Source organism: Sturnira hondurensis, unplaced genomic scaffold (assembly GCF_014824575.4).
Source record: "Sturnira hondurensis isolate 20B ecotype Veracruz unplaced genomic scaffold, ASM1482457v3 Scaffold0017436, whole genome shotgun sequence".
NCBI classification, from domain to species: Eukaryota; Metazoa; Chordata; class Mammalia; order Chiroptera; family Phyllostomidae; genus Sturnira; species Sturnira hondurensis.
Genome location: NW_028090067.1, coordinates 3,093,142 through 3,114,077, shown reverse-complemented (window position 1 = coordinate 3,114,077; position 20,936 = coordinate 3,093,142). Strand labels below are relative to the sequence as shown.

General features: G+C 42.0%; 1 protein-coding gene across 6 annotated transcripts in view; it reads right to left on the bottom strand.

The window, feature by feature from the left end:
* The window catches only part of ANO2 (anoctamin 2), a 329,301-nt gene that overhangs the window by 145,799 nt on the left and 162,566 nt on the right, over nt 1–20,936 (bottom strand). For 4 of the 6 annotated variants that reach the window (XM_037068063.1, XM_037068064.1, XM_037068067.1 and 1 more), the window contains 4 exons: nt 12,760–12,894; nt 7,510–7,670; nt 2,653–2,735; nt 178–189 (listed from right to left, as the gene is read on the bottom strand). In XM_037068063.1, coding sequence (XP_036923958.1) covers nt 178–189; nt 2,653–2,735; nt 7,510–7,670; nt 12,760–12,894 — 391 coding nt within the window. The remainder of the gene's footprint in view (nt 1–177; nt 190–2,652; nt 2,736–7,509; nt 7,671–12,759; nt 12,895–20,936) is intronic. The other 2 variants (XM_037068065.1, XM_037068066.1) reach the window with 1 other exon arrangement.

Genomic DNA, 20,936 nt, shown 5'->3' with positions numbered 1-20,936 from the left:
ACCTTGGCCTGTGGGTTATAACCGAACACTACAAGTACAATAAAGTCAGGACTTAGGATCGGATTCTATTGGACATGAGTTGCCACACCACATATAATCACAAAGAGTCTAGACCAGGAACACAATGTGGGAGAGAAACAGGACACACAACACTTGTTACCACACTGAAAACCAAACCTGGGCACGTTCCTAGGGATGGCGCCAGTGTTGACAAAGGAGAGAAGAAATATTAACTCAGCAGCTGATACAAAAAGAAGCCTCATGCTTTGCACAGCAGTTTGACTAAAGGCAGAGGGATGCATCTGTTCATCCCACTGGCTATCCTCAGACCTCAAACTTTAAGTTTCAATGAGCTAGATCTCAGCTGGAGAAACAGATGTGCCCCACAGCTGGGAGTTAGGGCAACAAAAAAACTTCCTCCCTCCTGCATGACTCCGTAAGCTAAAATGGCGACTAATAAAAATCAAAGTTAAAGGTGGCCATAGGGAATCTTAAAACTCACTTGCCTGTACCTGTTTCCTGTACAGACTAAGTGATTAACTCATTGGCAAGCACACCAGTGCTCAAGAGACATCACTAAGCCATTCAGCAATACAAACATGAATAGTGAGTCACCAGGCATGGGAAAGCACACCCAACTAATCAAGACTATGGTCAAATCAAGGCAGATGCTGGAGCAAGAGGATGCCTGACTTACTTCAAAGAGAATTTAACAGTGTACACCTGGCCTCATTGGCAGGTCTTCCCGGCACTGTCCAAGGACAAATATCTACAGGTGTGAGAATTTTATGTTCCTATATTATTTACCAATATTTCCTAGGCAGGAATTACAACTCCATCAGAGATTCCAGAAGTCAACAAGCTAGGTTTCTGGCCTGTGTTTGGCTTTTCCAAGATGTGCCATGATATTGGAGAGGCGAAACCACATGTGTGACTAATAAACATATAATCAATACATCAGAAGATGACGCTATTGTTTTTAAAGCCCACTATCATCACCTCATCTCCGAGAAGGAACCAAACCCAGAGTCACCCCCCTGAGTCAGTATAGCTCCTGCCCAAGAGGCGTCCCTATGGAACCGGCTGGACACCACCACCAAGGGGCTTGTTGAAAGACTTCATGGGGTCCTGCATGTGCTTATTGGAGGGAGAACTGCCAGACCTCAAGAGTCTTTTGCTCTGAAGTGGGGCAATCTTCAGCTCAGAGGGCTGCTCTTGTCCAGTTCACTTCTAGGCCCTAGGTGCTCCTGGGACCTCTTAAAAGTGTGGCCTCATCTGAACGCTCCATCCTCTCTGAAGGCAGAACCCATGTGTGTATTCTCTCATTTGTCATGGAATGCATGATGCTGTTAGTCCCAGGACATATGTTTAACGTACAGGACTGGATAGAGTGAGCATATGTACTCAATACATTGCCATGACCATATGCTCAAATGCAAGCTGACTAATTAGAGCACTAAGGAGAAGAAATTATGCCACACTATAGATCTGGGGAGCCACAGAGTCTTGAGAACAAGACTAAATTAAGGATTCCACTTGCTTGGCCATAAAACATCAGGACCACAAAGTCAGAAGTGCTGTGCCCAAGGCACGGCACATTGGTTACTGGAGGAGAGTAAGAAAAAGGCCTGTTGTCCATGCAATTGCCACATTGTTTGTGGGCATCTTTGGCAAGGGGGCACTTAGGCACTTGGAAGTGCCCCCTGGTCCTTCTAGATACTGTTCCCAGTACCTCATCCGTATCTCCACAACATCAGGAGCCTATCTGATATTGACATTTGCTCTTCAGTCAATGATTGCATGTGGGAACAGATGACTGTTGACATGTCACACTGCTCCTTGTCAACTGGCCAGCACCAACACTAGGACCCTACTTCACAAAAGAGCCTGGAAGGAAGGAAGATTTGTTTTCATCCTTTAAATATAGGGTGTGGCAAAAGTGGGTTTACCGTTGCTTGTATAGAAAGCAACACAATAATTTATAAATAATTATACAAGAATAAACTCTGTTTCATGTACATATACATACCTATAAATCTACTTTTGCCCAACCATGTAGCATTTGTCCATAAAACTAGAGTCTAAAAGAACCTACCCTTTACCCTTAGCTCACACTGCAGCTTCACGTGGTGCACTGGCTTACACTGTGAAGGTATGGTGATTTTCTTCTTCCACTGGCATCAGAGGCTACCAGTATCTGGCATTCATACCCTTTCCATGACCCTCAGTAGACTCATAGAGCCATTTTGACATTTTCTGCTCTGGAAATGACTGCTAGTCTCTGGATTTATGGTCACTAGAATCAATGACATGGGAGGCAGAAGTATGTTGAGTGAAACCTCAAGGCTACTACAAGGCTTGCCTCTTGTGCCATCTCTTTTCTCAAAGAGGGGCACTGGGTCATCTGGCTACCTACCAGACCCAATGTCCTACAGCTCAAGAGTAGAGAGGAAACTTGAATTCTTGGTATCAGCGCATATCAGCCATGAATTAGCCCATGAAATCAAGCTAGAAAAACTGCCACAGTGAGACTCAGCCAGTGACTGAGTGGCTGAGTGTGACAGTATACATAATTGGTTATCTCACTCCAAATGGCCTATTTGCAGGGTGTAAGCAAAGCACAAGCCCAGAGAAGCATGGAAGAGAACTCACTTCTTCCTCTTCAATGCCAGTCAGGTCCCAGAAGTAGCCCAGTCGCATCTGTAATCTCTTCCAGTTTTCAAGAAACATGGTGGCTTAAAAGGAAATAAGAAATTCTGTTAATTTTGAAGAGTGGATTTTGAGCACTCTCTTAGTTCACCAATGATAGTAGAGAATAAACTTATAGAATTTAAATTAAGGAGCTGTCTTTGAAGCACTTATTCATTTCCTTCCACTTACACCTAAAAGTGCTCTAAATATTACACATCCTTAGAAGCCACATAGATATATTTAAAGGGACACACATACCCCTTTCCCCATGTCTAGGTTATGAGGAGAGGGTAAACACTGATCTCAAGAAATGAGGAAGGATGGCAGAATAAATAAAATAAGAATTAAAGAGTCTGTAGTCTCTTTTGGACAAACCTCACCGTGCATAGTCTTTCTCCCCACGCCTTCCTCAGTACTCTCACTTTCTTCCCTGTTTGCTTTTTCATCCCCAGCACCATTTCCCTTTGTGGGTCCCAATAATCACCTTCTAAGGTTATGTAACAGTGTGCTAATAGTTCTACCTGACTCCAGAGTTACAGCCTTCCAATCCATCTTGCATACAACTGACGGACAAATCCCTCTCAAGCAACATGTGTTCATTCGTCCATTTCTTAGCCAGTACTTGTGGAATGCCTACTATGTCTACCTATTGGTCAGTTTGCCTGCTCCAACTACAGCTCCTTGAAGGGCCAGCCCAACACACTCCAGAAATACCAATACCCTCCACTCCACAGCCATGTTTTATAATACCAGGGTTAAACATCTGATCTAGAGCCTGCCAATGGACCAGATTCTCTCTTTTGAAAACTGAAACCAAGAGACACAAAGAGAAACAGAGAAGGCAAAAACCAAGCAGCACCTGAAAGAAGGAGAAAGGACTGTGGTTTCTGACAGCAACTCCAGCTCCAGTTCCCCAGTGGCCTGGCTGTATTTCCTGCATTCATGAACTTGCTTCTTGCCTTCTTACAATAAATCTCTTATCTGAACAAACCTGAATGCACTAGACCCGACTAAGTTATCTGCAAAATACAAAACACTGTTCTAGGCATCATGAAGGAGATGAGATGACTCTGATATGGATTTTGCTCTCATGTTGTTCACAGTCTCTGGGGAAAGATTGTAAATAACTGTAATACAAGGCACAGAGTGGCCAGGCTTTGAGAAGGACACATAAAAAGCTGTGTACATACAGGGCAGGGAGTGCTGGCTGCCAGAGAAGGCATCTGAGCCGAGTCTTGAAGAAAAGCATTCAGGCAGTGAAGAAGGGGTGTGGAAAGGAAGGATGCTAACATCCCTCTCACTCTACCCCTCACCCAAACTTTCAATGGCTTCTTATGGACTAAGTTATTTCTGGATACTGGGGCCTTGTATATCTGGCCAGACCCATCTATCTATTCCCACCACTTATCAACATACGCCTTACAGCTGCATTGCTCCTGATGCTATTTCCCTCTTTCCTCTTTGTTCTCAACTTGTGTAAATTGGCCCCCTCTCCTATGCTACCTGGCAATGCCTACCCTCACCCTTTCCTGAGCAGCCCATGTGCTACTTCTTCCATAAGATTAGGCTCAAGGGCACCCTCTCTTCTTCAGGTCTGCTGCCCTGAAGAGGAAAGGGATATAATCCTCCCCGAGGCCACTCCTACACCTCAACACCACATCCGATAGGAGCCCTTCACTGACCACTGCCCTGGACTGTTGGCTGCCATTCAGGCCTGTAGTGTAGTAACAGGTCTGAAAGCTCTTTTTGGACTCCTAGCAGCCTCTGCTTACCTTCGGCGCAGCAGAGAACTGAATATAACAAACACCACAGACTGGTTAAATATGCAGTTACTTAAAGCTTCATTTGTTTTACTTGGTGCAACACGAGAGTGCACTAATCTGTATGTTTTCTCCTAGGATTTGAGGCCTTTTCATGTAAGTGCATCCTGACCTCCCAAGACTAGCATTGCTCCAGGGGTTGCAATGAGACGGGGATGTCACTCCTCTTCCCATGCTCTTCTCAGTGCCCGTGGAGGGCTCTGCACACAGCAAGGCTCAGAGTGCTTCTGACAGCAATGTCCAAGACTCATTGAAAGAGGAGCCATGAGGACAAGGGAAGCCCCTAATAATGGCAACGAGATGCTCACAGTTCCTGGCGTGTATTACGTGCCAGGTACCATGCTCAGTGCTTTGCGTACACATGCCATTCACTTGTCACAGAATACTATGGATAGGAATTACTTCCCCCATTTCACTCATTTGAGACAGTGCTCTAAAGGTTAAGTACTGTGCCCCAGATTCAATGGCACCTTGGCTAAGAGTCCTGACTTTGGTGACGCGGTGCTAAATTCACACTGGCTTGCTATGGGATCCACAGCTGGAAGGGGCAGGATTGAGACACCCACCAGGAAGTCCCCTGAGTCAAAAAAGCGTTTAGAAACCCCGTTCCTTTTCTTTTCTTTTCTTTTCAATAGAGCTTCACTCTCTTTCCAAAGTTCCCTTGAGTTTGAGGCCAGGACAGCAGAGGAGTTGGGCCTGAAGACTCCAACAGACCCAGGTCTTCCTGACTAGAACCCTCCACACACAGCCCTGTCTTGGCAACCTCCACTCCCACTCCACAATAGCCTGAGTCTCTCTCTGTGGAGAACCACTTCTTCCCAGCCTTATTCCTGGCAAGCATAGGCCCTGGCCCAGGCCCACCCAGCAAAGCACCACTGATCATAATAATCATGGTAATGAGAGGCATTACTATTATTTTAATTGTAATATGTAGGCAATCATGCCCAGGGGCTCTTGGCTGTTGTAACCAAACATACAATCACATAAAACAGAGCAAGGCTGTTAAGAAAAAATAAAAACCAAACTCAAACTTTTGCCAGGAAGCTCTGACACAACCTCACCCTTTTTGTTTTCTCGACACTGTTATGTGAGAGAAAGAGAGAGGAGCCAGGGGTGGGGGTAGTAAATTATTGAGGACCTCAGAAGGGGTGGGAGGTATCTGTTCATTATAGCTATTGAGAAAGAAGAGGCAGTTGTTAAGGCTTGAAAGTGGCAAGTAAAATTGAAAACCAACTTTCTCTACAACCAGGAATTATGCAGCCCATCAAAGATCTTAAGGGATCATAGACCCAGTGTTATTAAGCTTCAGCTATTTGATCATTATAATATCTACAAGACAAGTTAATGGCATTAGGATTGCAAAATATCAGCAAATGAAATCAAATTCTAAGTTCCAAATCAGTTCAAGTAGTTAGATTTTGGAGTAATTACAAGATACCCTTTGCTTGATGAGAAGATAGAGCTGCCTCTGACTTCCTAAGTAACAAACTTCAACTTCAGTTTGTCCTACTCACCCTTCCTGTAAACATTTCCAGAGCTATATAATCACAAGTGTCATTTCCTCCTACTCCCTGTCACCACTCTTATGAGCTGACCACTGTCTGTGTACCCTGGGCAGCAGCTGCTTTCCTTGAGCAGTGTGTCCCTGGAAATGGTCCTCGGTGGCCTACAAATACAGGCATCTTTCCAATCTGATTCTATCTCCACCCAAGTAGAGGTTCCTACAGGGAATGGAGGGTGGTCTGTTCAGTTCTCCCAGCACTGCTGAGAACAAACCTCTCCCTCTCTCCCACTCACACTTTCAGGGCTGTGACTCACAGCCCCCTCCTGGCAGGTCCTCTGGGCCCCATGGAGTCAGTGACAAATCAAGCAGTCTCTACAGCACGACCATGGCCCTGCTGGTCTGCGATCCAGCAAGAAATCTAAGGACTTGCCCATCCATGATGAGTAAAACTCAGGTGGCTATTCAAGATGGGCTAAAACATGTTGAGTTTGTCCCTTTTTTAAATACACATGGGTGTGTCTTCTTGGAAATGCTCAGTTACCACAAGGTTGTTATTGTAGGTTATCCTAGTTTGTGAAAATAGAAGAGTGTGTGTGTGTGTGGTGGGGGGGGGGGGGGGGGGGGGGGGGGAGGTCAGATTGCTACCGCCCAGAGAAGGTTTATTACCCTAATACTCCAGGTGGTGGAGAGGCGGGAAAGGAAAGGAGGAGAAGGACAGTGGGAGAACTATTTGTTCTTTCCTTCACAAATCCCTTTGTTGAAAACACTACTGTGCTATTAAGTAAAATCTCTACAGTCTACACCAGGGGTGTCAAACTTACTTTCACTGGGACTACCTCAGCCTCACGGTTGCCTTCAAAGGGCTGAATGTAATTTTAGGACTATAAATGTAACTACTCCTTAACAGTTAAGAGAGAGTTCAGTGCTGCCGTCAGGTAGAAACAAGTTGCCAGGCCAGATAAAACAAGGCGGAGAGCTGGATTCAGCCCACAGGCCTTGTGTTTGCCACCTGTGGTCCACACTATTGGTATCCCAGAAATTACACTGAACCTGGAGTCAGGAGACCAGGTTTAGTCCCACCTTTACCACCAGATAACTCTATACCCGTGGCTATATGATCCCACCCTTCTGAGTGTTATTTTGGTTAATATCTATGAGTTCACATGTCTTAGTCGATGTTCCTGGAGGTGCTTCATGAGTGGACTGGGGGTTTTCAAAATATGTGCTGGCTCAAATACCAGTACAAGGTCAATAACACTATATCATATATATATATCTATATGTGTGTATACATACACACAACCATGAGAACATTCCCAGTTCTATTGGCACATATGAGTAAAGGAGATAAATCTATTGCCCCTAAAATGCTTCTCAAGATACAAGGACTAAATGCTAAAGAAAATAAATGGAAGAATAGAGCCACTAGAGTACAGTCACTGTACCCATTTCAAGGTACCACTCCTATAAGCAGACCTCATGACACCCACTTACCCCACAGAGCCATGAAGATGGAGAAGAAGACAGTGGCAGGGTTGTCAAACAGGTGGCTGGCCCGTGCTGTACCACAGGCCGAGCTGAGGTTCCAGTAATCACAGGACTTGTCACACAGGGGACACATGGTGAAGGCATTCTGCTGGTCACACATCTCTCTGCTGCAGGGAACAGAGGCTACTGGGTCAGGAGGCGCTCACGCAGGACCCACCCAAAACAAATCACCCCCAAAATGTCTCCCACTTCTGAATCCATGGCTGAACTTATCATCTCCATTCATGAGGTATGTTAGAGACGGTGGGGTTGGATTTTTTACCTTGAAAGTGTTATTCTTGTATTTTGTCCAAAAAAAAAAAGATGGGCCACCTTTTGAAGTATGGAGCCCCCTGTCACTAGAAGTGTCTCAACAGAAAGTAAGTGACCATCTGTCTAAGATGCTACACACTGAATGGTGCCTTATAAAACCCTGTCTCACAAATGTGTGAGACTGATGGCTAGGAAAAATAAACACAAGCTCTCACTGCTGGAAGAAGCCATGTGATGAAGAATGAAGTCAGAGCTGGATTGGGAGACCTTTTCTAAGTGCATCAGCTGAGAGATCATTTGTAGAATGGGGATTAATAGCCTCCACCTAACAAGAATCATCATGACCATGAAATGGGATTAGGGAAAATGAAAAGAGTAAAATCCATTCTTCCAAAGTCTAGATTCTGTGGTCTTCAAGAGAGAAGCATGAGTCAAATAACCATCATCTATATTCTAACCAATTCTCAGTATATCTCTATTTAAGGGATTGAGGAATATATTTGAAATTCCATTCATTCATTAAGTGGTTAGCTGGAGCCAATAAACTCAGGCTCATATGAGTGCTTGTAACTAAGAACCAAGGATCTACCAGCCCCACTGGCCTCCCAATATCTATCCAAACCATATGTTGATGGGGAAATGCATGAACTTATCACTCTGGTGTAATATTCCTCCAAGGGAATGGGTAGACAGTTAAGCTCTTGGTTTTGAGGAAAAGGGTGGAGAACTTGAGTTTTCATGAGCAGCTAGAGACACAGGGATGGAGTTCAGGGGATTCCCCCCCTGAAAACCACAGCTGTGTTTTCCCTGGAAAGAGGCAGCAGAGGGCGCTATAGAGCACAGCTGGCAAGTTGGGGGCCACGCAGGTAAACTGGTGCTAAACAAGGGCTTAGATTTAACGCAGAAGTCAAAGGGATGCCCGGATCTACTTCTCCTTCATTAAGAAGCTGAAGGGTTTCACTGAAGGCTGTCACTGCCTGTCAAGCCCCAGCTTTCGGGCTTGTTTTTAATGAGCTATGAAGTCCTCAGCAGGGAGAGGCCTTCTGTGTGAGAGAATGGAAACTCCAGGCCTCGGAGGATAAATCCTAGTTCCTTCGCTGACTTGCTGCTGCTCAGCTCTCCATTGGCAAGTGTCAATAGCAGTGACTCATTCAAATCGACAATATTAAACAGTAATGTTTTATTAATCAGTTCGGCCGTGCTAGCTTCACCTGGGCACATTCCTATTGTTCACTGGAGAGTGAGGTTTATTTTAAGTCTTCTGGGTCCGATAAGCATTCACTACATAGTCGAGAAGCAGTTGCAACATTCAGAGAGGAGAGTACCCTCTTGGAAAACAAATTCACACAGAACGTTGTTGGTCTGTATAAATTCTAATACAGCGCTGTGCGCTTCAGCCCCGAGGACATCTGAGTTCTCAGCGCTGCTCTTCCAGCATGTGTGTCAGGGTCTTTGCTGTTCAGATGATTTTTCACACAAACACCTGGGGGAGGGGTAATCCTGGTCAGCCTGTGCCTAATCCAATCGAGTCAGTGCTAAACAGTCAGGACCAAAAAAGTATCAGCAACCAACTTGGTGCAAAGCATTTCGAAACTTAACTTCTATGTAAATGACTGGTTTTAAAATTAGAGTACAGTCAAGTATCAATCATTTGCACAAAACGGCAGCCCTGTAGCATGGATACTCTCCAATCACTTAAATTGGAAGTCAGAACGCTTTGTATGCATTGAGCTGGGTTGTTTTGGTTTTGGCTTTGGCTTTGGTTTTATTTTTTTTTTTCAATGCAAGCAATGTGAACAGAATTCTGAAGAAATTCTGTCTCAGGATGACATTAAAATGGCTTTGTATTGTCTGAGAGAGGCTAACTCTAGACAAGCTGAGAGAGGAGGACAGTTTACCTAGAACTGAGATCACGTCTAGATTATTCACTAAATACATAATCCACAGGTTTCTAGTTAGAAGTAACCATGGGTCCAAATCTAATTGTGTACTTCTTCAATCTGTCATTTTTCCTAGAAAGTATATGTTGATAAAAACCCAGAGTGAGTGGTGTTCTTAATGAGTGACTCACTGCTCACAAGTTAGAAGGTGCAGTGCTGTGCTAGCTGAAAGAGAGAAGGGGCAAGGGGGCAATTATTTAGGAAACTCAGACAGACATCTGTTACTAAGGTGCAGACCTAAAGTAACTGACTTTTTTTTCAATATGGTTTAGATTAACCAGCTTTTAAAAAATGCTCCAGTCTTCCCTATCCATGTAAGCAAATGCCTAACAAATGGAACCAATCCCTTGGTAAGCAAAGGAAAGTTCTATAGATGTATCCTGCACATATGGAATTATTACTTGCAAATGATACTTGTATCTCACATGTCAAAGTTATTGACAATAAAAGGTATCATTTAAAGTTCCACGTAATGTAAATTTTCTGGTTTTGATATTGTACTGTAGATATATAAGACATGAGCACTGGTGGAAACTGGGTGAAGGATACATTGTACCCCTCAATACTATCTTTGCATCTTGCCATAAACATACCATATATCTAAATAAAATCTCATGCAACAATACTTATACTTCCTTACTTCCTTCTTGTGATGAATACTAATATTATGTTTCACTCTATTCTCTCCTATCTTATTCCAGTTTATTTACTGAACTAACAAGCAAAATAGAGACAGACTTATAGATAGAGAGCAGGTTGACAGTTCTGGGGGTGGTTAGAGGGTGGAGGGATCCAGCAAAAAGAAAAAGCACTCATGGGCATAAACAACAGTGTGGGGATTGCGGGGGCAGGTATAAGGGGCATAAGTACTAATGAAAAAAGTACAATAAAAATATAATCATTAAATCAATTCTATAATTCATGAATGGGTTGCTACCCATAGTTTTTAAAACATCACACACTCTGACTACAATACATCTGCAATGATAATAGTCACATTTTACATGCCTGTACATCTGCACTATATATGCGTGTGCATGTGTATAGATATATATGTCTTTGCAGCATGTATATATTAGGTAGGAGTTAGAAAATAAGGAAAGAGGGGGAAAGGTAGGAAGATGTCCATTGCTCTTAACAGAAAATCAGGCCAAAATAATTGTGACCAACTACCTCTGGTCACATAGCTGTTTCACAACAGGTGACCAGATGTTGTCCAGAGCAGGAGATAAGAACCCTGGGAACAGACACCTACCTATGCCTATGATTAGGTGTTCATATCCTCCATGGGAAAGCATGCATGGTCAGCACCATCATTATCTGCCAATCAATATGTAACTCCCATTCTCTAATGTCATACTAACCCTCATCCCAGCCTGCAAATTATATAAATCCACAGGACAAGGCACCTATGCCTCTCTCACCACCCTCGCTAAGGCCAGTTCTCTTTCTTGAGGACATTCAAATAACTCAGCTCGCATACTACTTGACTTGCTGATCTGTAATTCTTTACTGTGTTGGCAAGAAAAAAACAAGCTTTCAGCAACATGTAGACCATAATCATTTCCAATTGCAGTGGTCACTGTCATGTATTCTCATATGGGCACAAGTTCTAAGTCCTGGTATAAACCAGCACATTGATGCCCCACCCACTATACTGGCATTGGTTCTTTAAGCACAGTATGGAGATGTCCAGGTTTTTTTGTTGTTGTTGTTTTTTTAAGATTTGAGGCATTTTTCAGTGAATGGCCTGGGTTTTTTTTTTTTATTCATCTTAGAGGGGAAGGGAAGGAGAGAGAGAGAGAGAGAGAGAGAGAGATATCAATGTATGGTTGCCTCTCATGCATCCCCTGCCGGGAACCGGGAACTGGCCTGCAATCCAGGCATGTGCCCTGAGTGGGAATCGAACCGAGATCGTGTGGTTCGCAGGCCCATGTTCAATCCACTGAGCTACACCAGCCAGGGCTGGAGATGTCCAGTTTTGATCAAGCTGAGGCCCACCTCTCTAGGGATCACAACTGGGCAAAGAAAACATGGGAGTCATGTCTTCTGAGAATGCATCAGACAAGGCCAGTTGAACCTACTGGACTGCTGAGAAGGATATAAGCCCTCTGCAAGACTTCACAGCTTATTGGAGAGAACAAAGACTCTACAGCAGCAGGAGGCAACAGAGGTCAAATCTCAACCCTGACAATAATGAGTTGCTGAAGTTAGACAAACTATGCAACTTTGCTTATCATCTATTTCTCCATCTCTTGTTAGATGAAAATAATAGCTCACTTATATAGAATTACAATGTTGATCTCTACAGCATCAAAGAAATTAGTACATAAAACCACTTAGCACCACGCCTTACACACAGTAGGCATTTGGTAAGTATTAATTATTCCCTGATGCTAGAGGACAAAGAAAGTAAACAACTATTTTTAAGTGCTTACTTTCTTTATAGGCCCTGTCTTTCCTTTGTTCCATGTCTCTGTTCTCCAAGAGCCCCACCATGGGCACTGTCACTTCCTGGAGTTTCTGACTCCTGAACTAGAAGCTGAGCCTTACTCAGCTCCAGAAGCTGCCTGCTTCTACAGATAGCCTCACAGCCTTTTATCCCAAACACTGTTTGACTTATAGACGTGTGATCTGAACCCAATACCATTCAATACTTCCTGCCTTGGATTATGTGGAAAACCAGCAGGGGAAAGTCATGAAGTTAAGAGATGAAAAACATTTCCCAGGCACAATTTTTTCATCAGGCATTATCCACCTGCTTACATCAGACCCTGGCAATGGAGAAGAGCTTGACTAGGAAAGAAAGTGGGTCACGCCCAGAATGGTTATAAAGCCACTTCCAGAATCTGTAGCTCCCAGATCTATCTCTGGGAACACGTTACATGTATGGTAGGGAAGAAGGATAGGGATGAGGACTTTGGAAGGAGATGTACTTGCAACTAAGATGAAACTTCAAACTACTAACATGGGAATTGAGCCTTTTTCTTTCAAGTTATCTTACCTGGGAATATCTTCTTCAATGGTTGCACATCCATAAAGAAACACAATCACCCCAATTACAGAAGATGGGATGAGGAATGATGTATATAATCCCAGCCAAGCAAAATACAGGCCAATTTTTTCTCCAAAATACTTTCTGGAAAAGAAAGAAGAACATTATATACTTTCCTCATTTCTGTTGGTTCTGAACTTGACAATGAGCCAGCATAAATAAAAAGGAATGGAAGTTACATGAGGAAAGGGGGACCTCAGCACAAGGAATCAACAGCTAGTCTTTTCTGAAATGAATTACATTCCATTGGAATAACATATACACACCTGTCCCTGCTGTTCATGTGAAATAGCTATGAGAAGGAGCCCGGCCCTAAAGGCAAACTAAAAGTATTCCATAAATTTTGGCATCTTCACCAGACAAACATGAGTAACACATCATCATTTCACGAGCGCCATACTACTTAACCCACAGGGAAAAAAAAACACACCTTTTGGAACTAGTTTATTTAAACAAAACACAGAATTATGTATTTGAGAATGTATATGCACATAGATAAACTAACATAAAACACACTCAAAGAAAAATGACTAAAATAAATTTGATGATATAATGGTAATTTTTTTAGTTAATGAAATTATGGGTGGTTTTCATTTTTTGTGGGTTTTTTTTGTATCTTTCTATATTTTTAACTCTCTATTGTGTTGATGAATTACTTCTATAATTTTTTTAAATGATTCACTTTAAAAAGAAAATTTACCAAGTCATATCTTTTTTATCCCCAGCTCCTAAAGCTAGTAAACTATTACATTAAGCCTCTAAAAAGGTTTTTTNGGAACTAGTTTATTTAAACAAAACACAGAATTATGTATTTGAGAATGTATATGCACATAGATAAACTAACATAAAACACACTCAAAGAAAAATGACTAAAATAAATTTGATGATATAATGGTAATTTTTTTAGTTAATGAAATTATGGGTGGTTTTCATTTTTTGTGGTTTTTTTTGTATCTTTCTATATTTTTAACTCTCTATGGTGTTGATGAATTACTTCTATAATTTTTTTAAATGATTTACTTTAAAAAGAAAATTTACCAAGTCATATCTTTTTTATCCCCAGCTCCTAAAGCTAGTAAACTATTACATTAAGCCTCTAAAAAGGTTTTTTCCTGAAATAAATATTGGTTATGGACACCTGATGCATAAACTATAAGCCACAGAGGAGCAGCGTGCCTTGTTTTGCAAGAGCCTCCGACATAAAATCCAGAAGGGAAACAGGAACTCAGGCCACTCTTGGACGAAGCACTAGGAATGAAGAGACCATTGAACAAACTCTTTATCCACCACCAGAGGTGCTGCTCCCAGTTAGGATATAGACAATTGCAAGAAAATGTACCTTCTATCCTAACAACAAAAGAAATCTGGATAATCTGTGAAATCAAAACTTTTCTTGACCCCATCAGAGAATGGGGGCTATGAGGGAACCAGGGAAACCAAATTTTAAAGTAAGAGAGAGAAACCCCTCCGAAGAAAGATGGTCAAACACACAGTTTCACATTTGATACAACACGGGAGGAAAAAGTAGTCGCCATACGAGTGAGTAAGGAGAAATAGAGAATTTTTTTTAAGTTCTAGAAGGCTGCGAGTAGGTTAGCATGACAGGTTAGAATACGTGGGAGCTGCAGACACAAGAAGAGTCTGCCCTCATTCATAAGATCTTATCTGATGACCACCACATGGTACTTAGGAGGAAGACAATGGGCAAGGTAGGAAAATGGAGAGACCTCCTTTAGTTCCACAAGCCATGAAAGCCCACTCATCTCCCAGGACCTTCTCCCATTCAAATCAAAAGCTTTAAGCACCAAGTCTGCTGCTAGGGAAGGGGCAGGAGGGAGACCCCTCTGTGGCAAAGGAGGCTGAGAGCTCTCGGGTAGAAAAGGAACATGAGAACAAATTCTCCAAAGCATGTGGGATAGCATCCCATTGCTGAAGGAATTTGAAATCTGCAGGACCATGAAGGTGACTCCAGCAATGACAAAATCCAGGCCCAGCTCATCCTCCAACTGCACTGATTCCACTCCCCTCACTAGCAGCCTGATGGAGACTTAAGCACATTTCCAGGGGTAAACACCATTTACCTCAGTTTCCACTGCCCTTTCATGCGCAATGTCCAGAATTCAATTAAAAATATTGAGACACTTCCCCATGAATATTCTTGGATTCTTTGCTGTAAATTAATTGATCATCATGCATGGGTTTATTTGGGGGCTCTATTTTGTTCCATTGATTTACTTACTGTACTGTTTTGTAATAGTTTGAAATCAGAAAGCATGATGCCCTTAGATTTGTTCTTCTTTCTTAATATTGCTTTAGCTATTTTGGGTCTTTTTTTTCCATACAAATTTTAGGGTTGTTTGTTAGGCTTTTGAGAGAAACATCATTGGAATTTTGATGGGGATTGTACTGAATTTGGTGATCACTTTGGGTAGCAGGGGCATTTTAGTAATATTAATACTTCCAATTCATGAGCATAGAATATTTTTTCATTTATTTGTGTGTTCATCAATTTCTTTCATCACTATTTTACAGTTTTCAGTATAAAGGTCTTTTACTTCCTTGGTTAAATTTATTCCTAGGTATTTTATTATTTTTGATGAAATTTTAGATGGGATCACTTTCCTTATTTCATTTTCAGATAGTTCACTGTTAGTGTACAGAAATGTAATTGATTTTTGTAAATTAATTTTGTATCATGCAACTTTGCCAAATTTATTAGTGCCAATCACTTTTTGATGGAGTGTTTGGAGTTTTCTGTATGTACTATGATGTCATCTGTAAATAGAAACTATTTTGGTTTTTTCTTCCTGATTTGCATACCTTTATTTCTTTTTCTTTCCTGATTACTCTGGCTGGGGCTTTTGTACTGTGTTGAACGGACGTGGCAGGAGTGGGCATCCTTGTCTTATTCCTAATCTTAGAGGAAATGCTTTAAGCTGTTCACTATTGGGTGTGATATTTGCAATGGGCTTGTCGTGTATGGCCTTTGTTGTGTTGAGGTACATGCCCTCTGTACTCACTTTGGAAGTGGGTACCTTCCATTCCTTTTTTGTTGAAAGTTTCTAACATACATAGATGTTGAATTTTGTCAATGGTTGCTTTTTCTGCAACTATTGAGATAATTATATAATTTTCATCTTTCATTTTGTTAACGTGGTGTCTCACATGGATTGATTTGTGAATGTGGAACCATCCTTGCATCCCAGAAATAAATCCCACTTGATCAGAGTGTAAGATAAAAAATTAAGACACATAAAAAATAATAAATCCTTATTTATTGTCAAGGAATAAGGAAAGCCACAAAACCAAAGTTGATCTACATGCCAAAATGATCAGAGACTTTAAAATAATTAAAAGTAATGTTAAGGAAGAATTTCATGTAAAAGATAAACAACATGTGTGAGAAAACTGGGAATTTCCACAGAGAGATAGAAATGCAAAAATGTAAAATTAAAATGCTAGAAAATAAACAAGTGATGTCAGATATGAAAATGTCTAAATTAAAGTGCCTTAGCAAGAGACTAAACACAACCAAAGACTCAATACACTTGAATGTAAGTCAGTAAATAACATCCAAACTAAGACACAAAGAGAAAAAAAAGAGTAAAAAAAGAAAAAAATCTAGCAATCACCAGCTGTAGGACAATACCAAAGCATCATCAATGTAACTGAAGTACCAGAAGAATAAAGAGAAGCAGGAGTGAAGAAATATTTGAATGGATCATAGCTAAACATTTTCCAAAATTAATCAGAATTATCAAAACATAGGTCTAAGAACTCCAGAATCCCAAGCAGTATAAATACAAAAACATAAATACAACCCCACATACCTAAACACATCATAATCAAACTTTTTAAAACCAAAGGTAGAAAGGGAGACTCTAATTCAGCTGGGGTGGCAATGGGGGAGAAGGATGGGAAGGGGCAGATGAAGAAGAGAGGACACAACGCACCAAGGGACAAAGGGAAATCTACAGCCAGAAGCCAGGTGGGAAACGAAACAACAGAGGAAGGCCAAGCAGGACAAACCATAGCTTCTCCAGGGGAGAAATGAAGAGCTCAGGTCCATCTTCGAGGAGCAGTAACTACTCAGCTCCAGCAGCCCAGGGTGACACATGGAGAAATGGGACAAGTACTGCCAGATCCCACAATTTTCCAAGAAAATTTAGAAATCTGTATTTCTCCTAATTTTCAATGATGGCCACTAATTTGACTGAAATACAAGTGTGCAAGCCAGAGGAAGAACATTCAAGGACTGGACAATGACCAGAGGCTATTAGCTGGTTCCCTTCGTGCTATGACAGAGACCAGAGGGCCAAGGCTCTGGAATGGGAAGAGCTGGGAATGAATCTGGCCTCTGCTGCTTCCTAACTTGGGAAAGTTTCTCAACTTCTCTCCGCTTTATTGTTTTTATTTAAAAATATGTTTATGTGAAAACTAAATGAGCAAGGTATATGAGGACATAGTAAGCAGGTAATTAACTAATGCTGATTATATTATTCAGAAAATCCATATGATCCATTATATCAAAATGAAGAACTTCTGTTCATCAAATGAAGCTAATGAGTGAAAAGACTAGCAACAACAACAACAAAGATTAGCAACAGAAAAAATATCTGCATACATATATCCAATAATGGACTTGTATCCACAATACAAAAAAAAACTACAAATCAATAAGAATTAGGCAAATAGGACTTCTGCCAAGATGGAGGCATAGGTGGAAACACTGTGCCTTCTCCCACAACCAAGTTTGAATACAACAAAGGTTTGGAGAACAAAGACCCAGCCAAAGAACAAAAAATTGAATTATACGGAAGTCCGACAGCAACGAACGGTTCAATAGGGATGGTAAGAGGGGCGGAGCCAGCAGCGGAGCGGGGTCTGGCAGGAAAGATCCCCCGACCCAGGCACACAGGCAGCCCGGACATAGTCAGGGTATGGGGCAGACTGACCGCGGTCGCACATTCGCACACAGTGAGACAGACCACGCAGGCCCCAGCGGCGAACCCAGTGGTGGAGGGCTGATGGCGGTGGCACATTCCAGTATAGTGGGATGAAATGTGCAGGCCCCGGTGATGGTGGCAGCTGCAGCACCTGTGGCGGTGGTGGTGGCAGCAGCGAGAGGCGGCAAACGCAACCACCATTGCTCCTCTTTGGCCCCGCCCCCACATACAGCATCACAACCCAGCGACTGAGGTGCCCTGCTCTAGTGAACACCTAGGGCTCCGATCCTGATATGTAACAGGCACAAACAGTTCAAAAGATGGCTCAAGAAGAACTCAAAGCCCCAGAGCCCATAACTCTAAGCGACCAAGAGATTGCCAGCCTCTCAGATGCACAGTTCAAGACACTGGTGATCAGGATGCTCACAGAACTGGCTGATTATAGTCACAAATTAGAGGAACATATGAAGGCTAAACTAATTGAAATGAAGGGAGATGCATAGGAAACCAATAGTGATGGAAAGGAAACTGGAACTCAAATCAATGGAATGGACCAGAAGGAAGAACGAAACATCCCACCAGAAAAGAATGAAGAAATAAGAATTCAAAAAAATGAGGAGAGGCTTAGGAACCTCCAGGACATCTTTAAATGTTCCAACATCCAGATTATAGGGGTACCAGAAGGGGGAAAGAAACAGCCACGAGTGGAAAACTTATTTGAACAAATAATAAAGGAGAATTTTCCCAGTCTGGCAAAGGAAATAGACTGCCAGGAAATCCAGGAAGCTCAGAGTCCCAAAGAAGTTGGACCCAAGAAGGAACACACCAAGGCACATCAGAATTACATTAGCCAAGATTAAAATGAAGGAGAGAATCCTGGAAGCAGCAAGACATAAGGGGACAGTCACCTACAAAGGAGTTCCCATCAGACTGTCAGTGGATTTCTCAAAAGAGACCTTCCAGGCAAGAAGGGGCTGGAAAGAAGTATTCCAAGTCATGAAATCCAAAGACCTACAGCCAAGATTGCTTTATCCAGCAAAACTTTCATTTAGAATGGAAGGACAGATAAAGTGCTTCTCAGATAAGGTCAAGTTCAAGGAGTTCATCATCACCAAGCCCTTATTATATGAAATGCTAAAGGGACTTATCTAAGAAAAAGAAGATGAAAAATATGAATAGTGAAAGGACAACAAGCTCACAGTTATTAACAACCACACCTAAAACAAAAGCAAACCAAGAGGACAGCTAGATCAGGAGCAGAACCATAGAAATGAAGAACACATGGAGGGTTAGCAACAGGGGAGTGGGAGGAGGAGAAGGGGGGAGAAGGTATAGAAAATAGCATAGACAGTAGGTAGAAAATAGATAGGGGGAGGGCAAGAATAGTAGGGTAAATATAGAATCTAAAGAACTTGAGACACATGGTTATAAACTAAGCGGGGGGGGGGGAGAATGGTGGGGAAGGGAGTGTGCAGGTGGAGGGGGATGAATGGGGGGAATAGAACAACTGTAATGGTATAATCAATAAAATATATATTTAAATTTTTTTTAAAAAAGAATTAGGCAAATATTTCAATAGAAAAAAGAGCAAAAGACTTGAAGGGACCCTTCATTAAAAAAGATACCCAATAAACATATTGACCAATAAACATTAAAAGGTGCTCAATTTCCCTAATCATCAGATTGCCAGATAAATGCAAATGAAATCATGATGCAATACCTCTACACATTCGTGAGAATGGCAAAAATGAAAAAGGAAATGTACCAAGTGTTAGCCAATGTGGAGAAACCAGAAGGCTCACATGGTGCTGGTAGGATGTGTACCAACTGAGCCACTTCAGAAAAACTGCTTATCAATATCTACTACAACTGAGCCTGGGCTTCCCCTGTGATCCAACAACTCTACTCCCACATATACACCCAATAGGAAAAAATATATGTGCATTCAAAGATACATAGACAATGCAAGAATTGTCTTGCAATGCAAAGACACATAGACAAATACAAGAATATTACAACAGCACTATTTACTATAGCCTCAAAATGGGAACTACCCAAATGCCTGTAAATAATAGAGTGGGTAAATATGTTGTGATATACCTGCCCAATCAGAATGAATAAGTTACAGGAACACACAACAATATGGACAAATCTCACAAACAGAATGTTGAACAAAAGAAGACACTAAAGAATGTATATACTGTGTTATTCTATTTCTATAAAGTTCAAAATCAAAATAACTGTACTGGAAGTCCAGATAGTAGTTAGCCTTAGGAAGGAAGTGACTACAAGGGAGTGTGGTAGGGGGTGGGGAGCTCTTTGGGGCACTAATGATGTTTTTCTTTGATCTGAGTACTGGTTTTTATGAGAGTGTTTACTTTGCAAAAATTCAGCAAGCTGTATACTTATTATATATACACTTTTATATATACATAAAATACTTTGAGAGTGGGAGGTGGAGATGGCTGGGTGGGGGGAGTGGCGGGGGTAAAATAGAGATAACTGTACTTGAACAACAATAAAAAATAAATAAAATGGTTTTTAAAAGATACCACATGTCCTATAAGCTACAGGCCAACAGAATTCCTGGAGATCACCTTGTCCATTCTCTTGCCTTCAAGCCAGACAGCATTTAATCCACGTCAGACACAGCCATCTTTCAGGTGCAGTCTGTCAACAGACCTGAAGGGCATTTTTCACCTGAAATAAGCACAAAGGCCAGGCTAACAAAAGACAAGGCTTTTAGAACACAGCAGCCAGCCCTGAAATGCAAGGTTGGCATTTGACAGGCAGCCCAAGGCAGTGATGGAGGCCGAAGGATGTCTGCACCATTTCCAAGTGATCAGATCAGAAGTTGAGCAAGAGATAATTAGTATGGAGCCGATGTGCCAGAGGACATGTTCCAGGGGAGCCAGTCCTGTCAGCTGGAGAAGTTAACTTCAGTTCCCAGCTCCTGCCAAGACCACATCACCTTCCCTTCTGATCTCATAAAAAGCTGTCGGGCTTTCCTGGCCCCTCAGGAGGAGGCGGATTAAAGGCAAAAAGATTCGGGTGCCCTCAGCAACATTATGGGCAGGCGCCCAAAGAGAAAGTGCTGAGCCTTTAATTAAAGTTCACAATGGTTGTTCTCTGAAAGACAGCCTGGAATTTCCCAGCTACAGAAGAAGCCAGGCAAGTCAG